At 36.8% G+C, this 8,959-nt stretch overlaps 2 protein-coding genes across 2 annotated transcripts; one reads left to right on the plus strand and one right to left on the minus strand.

Moving 5' to 3' along the window:
- Positions 1-271: 271 nt before the first annotated feature.
- On the plus strand, positions 272-3,598 carry LOC105804354 (uncharacterized). The gene is made up of 3 exons (XM_012636934.2): positions 272-564; positions 1,891-2,555; positions 2,781-3,598. The coding sequence occupies exons 2-3, from the start codon at positions 1,939-1,941 to the stop codon at positions 3,460-3,462; spliced, it is 1,299 nt and encodes a 432-aa protein (XP_012492388.1). The 5' UTR covers positions 272-564; positions 1,891-1,938; the 3' UTR covers positions 3,463-3,598.
- A 3,274-nt stretch (positions 3,599-6,872) lies between these two features.
- Positions 6,873-8,682, minus strand: LOC105801161 (uncharacterized). Its single transcript, XM_012632494.1, has 5 exons — positions 8,287-8,682; positions 8,046-8,244; positions 7,514-7,712; positions 7,239-7,416; positions 6,873-7,091 (listed from the first exon to the last, which is right to left on the minus strand). The coding sequence occupies exons 1-5, from the start codon at positions 8,680-8,682 to the stop codon at positions 6,873-6,875; spliced, it is 1,191 nt and encodes a 396-aa protein (XP_012487948.1).
- Positions 8,683-8,959: the final 277 nt, after the last annotated feature.

Genomic DNA, 8,959 nt, shown 5'->3' on the forward strand with positions numbered 1-8,959 from the left:
TCCTCTCTCTCCAATTATTTTATTTTATTTTATTTTATTTTTTCAGTACAATCTCAATATTTTTGTATTTAGTATTGTATTTTATTAAAACAATTTTCTCTTCTATTCCGCCATTGATTTAGTACTTGTAGGAAAAAGACAAATTCTTTACTTTCTGCCTCCATTTCGTGACAATTATGCAAAAATAATATTTTAATTACTATAATATTTACATACTCACATTCGAGAAAAAAAAATGAACCCAAGAAAGAGGGGCTTATAAAGGAATAAAACTAAAGAAAAATTAAAAGGAGAAAGAGTGTTTCCTCGTGATCTGTGAAAAACAGACCCTTACGTGAAAACCCAGATTGCCTTAAAGCCCTTTAAAAGCCTTTTTCTTCCATCTTCTTCTTTTTCGTCGTTGAACAACACTGATTAAAAGTTTACATTCCTTAAAAATAAATTTTGGAGTAGAAAGAACATAAAGAGAGAGGATTTTGGGGGGAAATAATGTTTTGATATGTTTTCTTTTCTGGGAAATTTGTTTCCTTCAGCTTTTTTATGAAGAAAAAGCTTCATTCAAAGGTGGGTTCTTTTTATTTTTATTTTCTTTTGTTCTTCTACTTAACTTCAATATGAATTCTGGTTTTTGAGGGTGATTATGTGTGTGGGGTTGTTCAAGTGAATTTGACTTTTGTAAGTTGATTGGCTGCAGACTTTTAGCTGGTTTTGTAGTTTAGTTTTTTTTTTTCGGGGGGTTATGATTGCAAGTAACCAACATATGTTTGTTAAAATTCAATATAGGTATTCCATTTATTGGTGGTTTTTCCATTGGAGTTCAAATTACAAGGCTTTTGTTTTGGTTGGTTGATGGAAAAGTATGTTAAAAGATCAGAAATTTGAATTCTAAGCAACAAGTTTGTTGTTTTCTGTTGGGATCTTATTGAACTCTGTAGTCTTTCACATGGAAGCTTAATTATGGTAACTTTTTTGGTTTAGCTAAGGTCAGTTGGGTGTTTTAAGAGAAACTTGAAGGAACCAGATTGTATAGCTAAGTACTTGATGAATATTTAGGGAAGATGTTGATGGCTTCTTTTAATTTATGTAATCATTTTCATGATGAATGAAAAGTTTGTTAGGAAAACTGATGATAGATGGTTGGCATCTTTTCTGTTAGTTAGGAAAATCTATCATAGATGGCTGACAGCTTTTCTTGACTGTTTCTAGGCATATATATAATTTTTCTTGACTGGTCTTAGTTACAGAAACCTCTGGAATTCAGTTCTTTTGGTGATTACGCGTTCAACCTTTGCATCTACGTTCTATGTGGCTTGGATGAAAGAAGCACCGTTTACAATGCAAAGATTTTAGATCAATTTTAAGTTGACGGATCACCTTGTTTCCTGTTTCTTAGTCTTCTATGAGCTTGTTTGTTCTATTTCAATCATCTTTGAAGACTGTAAAGTTTTTAACTTAGAGGAGAACAATCTGAAAATTAACAGAAGCATAAACTCTTTAGGCGACTTGCTTAGCTTGGAAGCAACAGCTGATATGGTTTAGCTTAATCCCTTATAGACATTTACATTAATTTGTAGACCCTGGAGGTTATTTTTTGCATAGATTTTCAAATTGTTGAGACAAACAGGAGAACTGATCAACTGAGGTTTATGATAAGATCTTCATATCGTACTACTACTGATCGTGGCCTCGAATACATCTGGCAATAAACTGATCTATTCATTTATCGCTGCTGAAAAAACGTAGTAAATATTATTTACCTTTCTAGTGTGAAAATAACCTTAATTGAATGTTACATGTAAATGAAAATTATCTTATTTCAAGCTATCAACATGTGAAGATCTTAATTTGTTTTTTGTGATCTAATTATATTATTGACTGCTGAAATGACAGGGTTGAGTTGCCATAATCAAAAGCTGTTTATACAATGGGGAAATATTTATGACAAAAATGGATCCTCAGGCTTTCATCAGGTTGTCAATAGGCTCTTTGGGTCTGAGGATTCCTGGATCAGCCCTGAAATCTTCAAAAACTGGAATCCGTGCATTCTCTTCACCATGTTCATGTGAGATACGACTCCGAGGTTTCCCTGTGCAAACAACATCTATTCCCTTAGTGTCCTCGCCCGAAGCCACACCTGATATTCACAGCATTGCCTCCAGCTTTTATCTAGAAGACTCTGATGTGAAGGCTTTGCTGACCCCTGGCTGTTTCTATAACCCCCATGCTTATCTGGAGATCACTGTCTTCACAGGGTGGAAGGGTTCACATTGTGGTGTTGGAGTCAAGAGACAGCAGATTGGGACATTCAAGTTGGAGGTGGGTCCTGAATGGGGTCAAGGGAAGCCGGTGATTCTTTTCAATGGATGGATTGGCATCGGCAAAAACAAGCATGAGGGCGGAAAACCAGGAGCTGAACTTCATTTGAGAGTACAACTCGATCCTGATCCAAGATACGTGTTTCAGTTTGAAGATGTGACCATGCTGAGTCCTCAGATAGTACAGCTTCGAGGTTCCATCAAGCAACCAATTTTTAGTTGCGAATTTAGTCGAGACAGGTTATGTAAAACTATATAATTTCATCGTCCATCTTCCATTTGTTGAGTTCAATTTTAAAAGAGCTGCAATTACTCAGTTTTTAAAAAACTATATTTGGACACCTTTAAACAACTCTTACAACCATATTCAGGCTGCTCAAGAAAAATCAATGAACAATTCTTTATTATTCTCTACTCATTAGTTGACTGTTAATAAAATTTTAAATGGTTGCTTTGAGATGGCAGGGTAGCAAAGGTGGACCCATTAGGCACTTATTGGACAGGTTCGGCTGACAGTTCAGACATAGAGACGGAGAGAAGAGAAAGGAAAGGATGGAAGGTGAAGATACACGATCTCTCTGGCTCGGCTGTTGCGGCAGCCTTCATAACCACTCCTTTTGTTCCATCAACAGGTTGTGATTGGGTTGCCAAGTCCAACCCAGGAGCTTGGTTGATTGTTCGTCCTGATATTTGCAGGCCAGAGAGTTGGCTGCCTTGGGGAAAGCTTGAGGCGTGGCGTGAGCGTGGCATTAGAGACTCTATTTGCTGTCGGTTTCACTTGCTGTCCGAAGCCCAAGATGGAGCTGAGGTTCTCATGTCCGAGATGCTCATTAGTGCCGAAAAGGGTGGGGAATTTTTCATTGATACTGACCGACAAATGCGGCAGGGACCAACTCCAATACCCAGTCCGCAAAGCAGTGGAGACTTTTCAGCATTAAGTCCGATTGCCGGTGGTTTCGTAATGAGCTGCAGAGTCCAAGGGGAAGGTAAGAGTAGCAAGCCATTAGTGCAGCTAGCTATGCGGCATGTGACTTGTGTGGAGGATGCTGCCATTTTCATGGCACTTGCAGCAGCTGTTGACCTCAGCATTGAGGCATGCAAGCCTTTCCGAAGAAAGATAAGGATAGGGTCCCGCCATTCTTTATGAAAAAAAAAAAAAAGAATTAAGGTGATGTATTTCCATGAACAAAGAATGGCTCTATATTTGTGTTGATTTGTGTAACATTTGGCACTGTGTATAGATCTTGTGGTTGATAAATTCCTAGCTTTCAGACATAACCAAACTCTAGTCTGCACTGTTGGCTGTCATTGGTGTCAAGTTTCTAAAACTGCTAATGGCAATAAGACCTCATGGCATCATCCACTGGTTGCAGCTGGCACCTGTGCTACGGATCAGGTGGCTGAGGCAATTCAACAACCAAATGCATGTGTCAATTTCATTGTTGGTGATTAGAACTCGAACTTTGATTATTGATCAAGAGATTTGAAGCAGAAAGAAGAGAAAGGAAGTTTTAAGATAGAAAGTAATTGAAGACTGGAATAATAATTGATTTGCATTTCAACGATTTAAATACAAAAGTTTAAGACTAAAAATAGAAAAAAAGGTTCTAAAAATTTGCTAAGAATCTGGTAACAATATACCAAACAAATCGTAAAACTAAGCTCTTAAAGTAAAGTAGAATTATTAAAACTTAGCAACAGAAAACTAAATGGCAGCAATCTTAAACACGTGATTTCAACACTCCTCCTTGTTTAGATGTTGCAAACTCCAAGTTTCTTCCTGAAGCTTTCAAACTTGCTAAGTGGCAATGGTTTGGTGAAGATCTCTGCAATTTGATCTTCAGATTTGCAGTAACAAAGAGACACATCACCACTCTTTTGAACTTCTCGAACAAAAAATAACTTGATGTTGAAATGCTTAGGGCCAGTTCTTCATTGCTTTTGAAAAGTGCTGTGGAAAAGTGCTTTTGAAAAGTTTGGTTTAAAATTTGAGTGTTTAGCATTGCTCTCAAAAAGTGCTTTTGAGAAATAAAATGTCCATTTTAGACATGTTATTATCAAGTAACAAATATTCATTTAAATAATATTTAAATTAGTTAATATTATTATATTATAGTAATAATATAAAAAAATTATTATAACTTCTTGTTAATATTTTAATATATAAAATATAAATTGTAAATATTTTAAGCAATAAATATTAATTATTTATAAAATTTGATTAGAATATATAAACTATATTTTAAATATTTAAATATTTGTAATTAGTATTTTAAAAAATATTTTTTTATTTTTAATTAATGATTTTAACACAATTGTAATTTTAAACACCAAGAAACAAAAAGAAAAATATTATGTTATTGGAGGGGTGAAAAAGTAATTAAGCACCAAAAGTGCTTTTGGGAGAGGAAAAGCTAAAATTTTTAGCTTCTCCTTTTCAGTTCCTTTTCAGAAGTGCTTTTCAAAAACACTTCTGAAAAGCTAAAAATTTCAGCCAAAAGCAGCTTGTTCTTCACAGTTTTTCTTTCAAAAGTGCTTTTGGAGTCAGAAGTGCTTTTTTTAAGCAATGAAGAACTGGCCCTTAGTCTTCCCATGAAAGACTGGATTGTTAGAGATTGCAATGGCAGCTTGGTTATCAACTAGAATCTCTGTGCTTTGCTTCTGCTCCATGTTTAGATCAACAAGAATCTTCCTTAACCAGAGAGCTTGGTTAACTGTTGTTGTTGCAGCCACAAATTCTGCCTCAGCAGTGGATTGAGCTACAGTTTCTTGCTTCTTTGAGCTCCAAGAGAACATGCCTGATCCAAGGCAAAAACAATAACCAGAGGTACTCTTCATATCATCAGTTGAGCCACCCTAATCACTGTCAGAGAAACCAATTAACTTCAATTCCCTGTGCTTTAAAAACTTCACTCCATAACTCCAGGTTCCCTTGATGTATCTGATAACTCTTTTTGCAGCTCTCATGTGAGTCTCATTGGGACAATGCATGAATCTGGAGAGAATACTTACAGCATTCAAGATGTTGGCTCTGGTTGTTGTTAAGCACATTAGACAACCTACCAAACTCCTGAACTCAGCTTCAATGACTTTGGCAGAACCATCATCTTTGATTAGCTTCTCTTTTTGATTCATAGGAGTACTCATTGCTTTGCAATCTTCCATATGAAATTTTTTTAAGTATCTCATTTGCATACTTTTTTTAACAGATGAACACTTCATCTTGGCTTTGTTTGATCTCAATGCCAAGGAAATAAGACATCAGACCAAGGTCTGTCATTTCGAAGACCTTTTTCATTTCCAATTTGAACTGATTAACTTGATCAAGATTGCTCCCTGTAATCAATAAGTCATCTACATAAAGAGAAATGACTAAAGTGTTTGTACCTTCATGCTTGACATATAGTGTGAGCTCAGATTAACTTTTCTAGAAGTCAAGACCCACTAAATGATCATCAATTCTGCTATACCATGCACGTGGAGCCTGTTTCAGGCCATACAGAGCCTTCTTCAGCAAGTAAACTTTGTCTTCATTGCCTCTGCTTACAAAACCTTCAGGTTGCTCGACAAAGATTTCTTCTTGCAAGACTCTATTTAGGAATACAGATTTAACATCTAACTGAAAAACTTTCCAGTTCTTTTGTGCAGCAAGAGCAAGCAGTAACCTTACAGTGTCAAGCCTAGCAACAGGTGCAAATGTTTTTGAATAATCGACTCCAAAGACTTGTGCATATCCCTTCACAACAAGTCTTGCTTTGAATTTGTTAACTGAACCATCGGGATTTAGTTTCGTTCTGAACACCCATCTTACTCCAATTATCTTTCTGTCCAGAGGTCGATTAACCAGCTCCCAAGTTTTGTTTTTCTCGATCATCAAAAGCTCCTCCGTCATTGCAGCCATCCAATGTTGACTTTTTTTTTTGCATCATGATACCATGCAGGCTCACAAATAGCTACATTACATCTTTGGTAAATGTCAGAGAGCAGTCTTGTACCTCTGACAGGTGTATCATCAGCCAAAACATCTTGCCCTTCATCTTCAAGCTCCTCTAACGTGCTGCTTATGGTAAAATGATTTGGTGCACTAGAAGTTTGGTTCGTCTTGGTCGAGTCTTCCCAATTCCATTGCTCATTTTCAACAAAATAAACATCTCTGCTTACAATAACACGTCTAGTGTATGGTTGAAAGACTCTGTAAGCTTTAGATACAGTGCTATACCCAACAAAAATGCCAGCTTCTGCCTTTTTGTCAAGCTTATCACGCTTGGCCTGTGGAATGTAAGTGAAACACAGTCAGCCAAACACTCTAAGGAACTTTAAAGAAGGTTTGTAACCATACCAAGCTTCAAATGGCATATGATCCTTCACAGCTTTTGTTGAAATCTGATTTTGCAAGAACACAGCAGTGTTTGCAGCTTCTCCCCAAAAGCTTTTTAGAAGATTCTTCTCATGAAGCATACATCGAGTCATCTCCATTATGAATCTGTTCCTCCTTTCACTGACTCCATTTTGTTGTGGAGTGTACGACACCGTCAACTGATGCTCAATTCCAGCCTCTTAACAAAACCTATTAAAGGTTTCTGAAGTGTACTCCTTGCCATTATCAGATCTTAAAATCTGAATCATGCATCCACTTTCATTCTCAACTTTGGCTTTGAATTTCCAGAACACACCAGCAACTTCTGATTTTTGTTTCAACAAGAAAATCCAACACATTCTTGTTAGATCATCGATAAAGGCTATGTAATAGAGGTTACCATTTAACGATGGTGTTCTCTGATGACCACAAAGATCAGTATGAACAAGCTGTAACTTCTTCGAGGCTTTCCAGGCTTGTTTAGGGAAGGGTTATCTATGTTGTTTCCCAAAATTACAAGCTCGACAATGAGGTAGATCATCATCAATGTCTATAAGTCCTTCCACCAGCTTCTTCGACTGCATTTGAAGCAATCCTCGATGGTGAAAATGCCCAAGTCTCTTGTGCCAAGTCTCAGTGTCACTAACTCTGGATTTAAAAGCCATTTGCTCATTTTCCATTGGATTAAGAGCAAAAATTTTTCCCTTCATTTCGACATTAAACAAGTCTCTTCCATTAGCATCTCTGATCAAGCACTACTTATTCTCAAATAGCACTTTTATAGCCTTTATCTAGTAACTGACCAACACTTAAGAGATTTTGATCAATTTTAGGTACAAACAAAACATCTGAAATAAATTTTGTATCTTCATAGCTTGTAATAGCTACTGTGCCTTTTCCCTTGACTTTCAAGTACTCACCATTTCCAATCCTCACTCTTTTGACTTCAGTGTTTCTCAATTCCTTGAAGAGCTCATTATCATACGTCATATGATTTGTGCACCCACTATCAATCAACCAGCTCTCACTTGATTCTCTGTCTGAGAAACAAGTAACCATGAACAATCGATCTTCTTCTTCTTGATCAGCTGCCTGTGTATCTACTTCTTACACCTGGCCTTTAACCTTGCAAAACACTGCTTCATGTCCAAGTTGATTGCATTTGGAGCATTTAGAGTCAGGTCTTTTCCAACATTTGAATGGTGAATCACCTTTCTTCTCACAATGGTGACAAGGTGGCTAGAATTTCTTGACACCTCCTCTTTTGCTCTTCTGATAAGTGCCTGATGAATTTTCTCCACTCGTCGACTGGTTCTTAAAATTTTTCTTCTTTTTATACCTGTTGCTGTCTTAATGCTTGACAGGTAAGGCACCTTCTATCACTCCCTCTTGCCTCATGGATCTTCTCTGCTCTTGTGCTTGTAAAGCATTCAAGAGCTCTGCAAGAAAGATCTTTGACAGGTCATTGGTGTTCTCCAGAGTAGTAATGGTGGCTTCAAACTTCTCTGGAACAGTGACCAGTAGCTTTTCTACGATTCTAGAGTCGTTCAACTCAGAACCAAGCAATCTCACCTTGTTGGCAATGCTAAGAAGTCAGTCATAATATTCTTTCACTGACTCAGACTTCTTCATCTTCTGCAACTCGAAATCCCTAACTAGATTCAGGACTTTCATTCCATGAATCCTCTCATCTCCTGCATACTCAACCTTGAGGTAATCCCAGATTTCCTTTGCTAATTTCAGAGACATTATTCGTGTGAAAATCATTTGAGACACAGCTGCAAATAAGTAAACTTTTGCCTTTGATTCCCTTGTCTTCTTTTCCTTTTGTGCCTTAATCTGTGCCACAGTAGGATTTGCTAGAAGTGGTAGGACCTCGTAATCCTCTTCTACAGCTTCCCAAAGATTCAAAGCCTCCAGGTAAGTCTCCATGCGAACTGCCCACATCTGGTAATTGTCTCCATCGAAGACTGGTGGTGCAGCAACTGAAAAACTGGACTCTCCTTCCATCTTAACACGCAAATAACCTCACAGATCCCTTAAGAAAATAGCTCTGATACCAATTTGTTGGTGCTTAGAACTCGAACTTTGATGATTGATCGAGAGATTTGAAGCAGAAAGAAGAGAAAGAAAGTTTTAAGATAGAAAGTAATTGAAGACTGGAATAATAATTTATTTTCACATCAACGATTTAAATACAAAAGTTCAAAACTAAAAATAGAAAAAAAAAAGGTTCTAAAAATCTGCTAAGAATCTGGTAACAATATACCAACAAATCGTAAAACTA

This window comes from Gossypium raimondii, chromosome 11 (assembly GCF_025698545.1).
Source record: "Gossypium raimondii isolate GPD5lz chromosome 11, ASM2569854v1, whole genome shotgun sequence".
In the NCBI taxonomy this organism is placed as follows: domain Eukaryota; kingdom Viridiplantae; phylum Streptophyta; class Magnoliopsida; order Malvales; family Malvaceae; genus Gossypium; species Gossypium raimondii.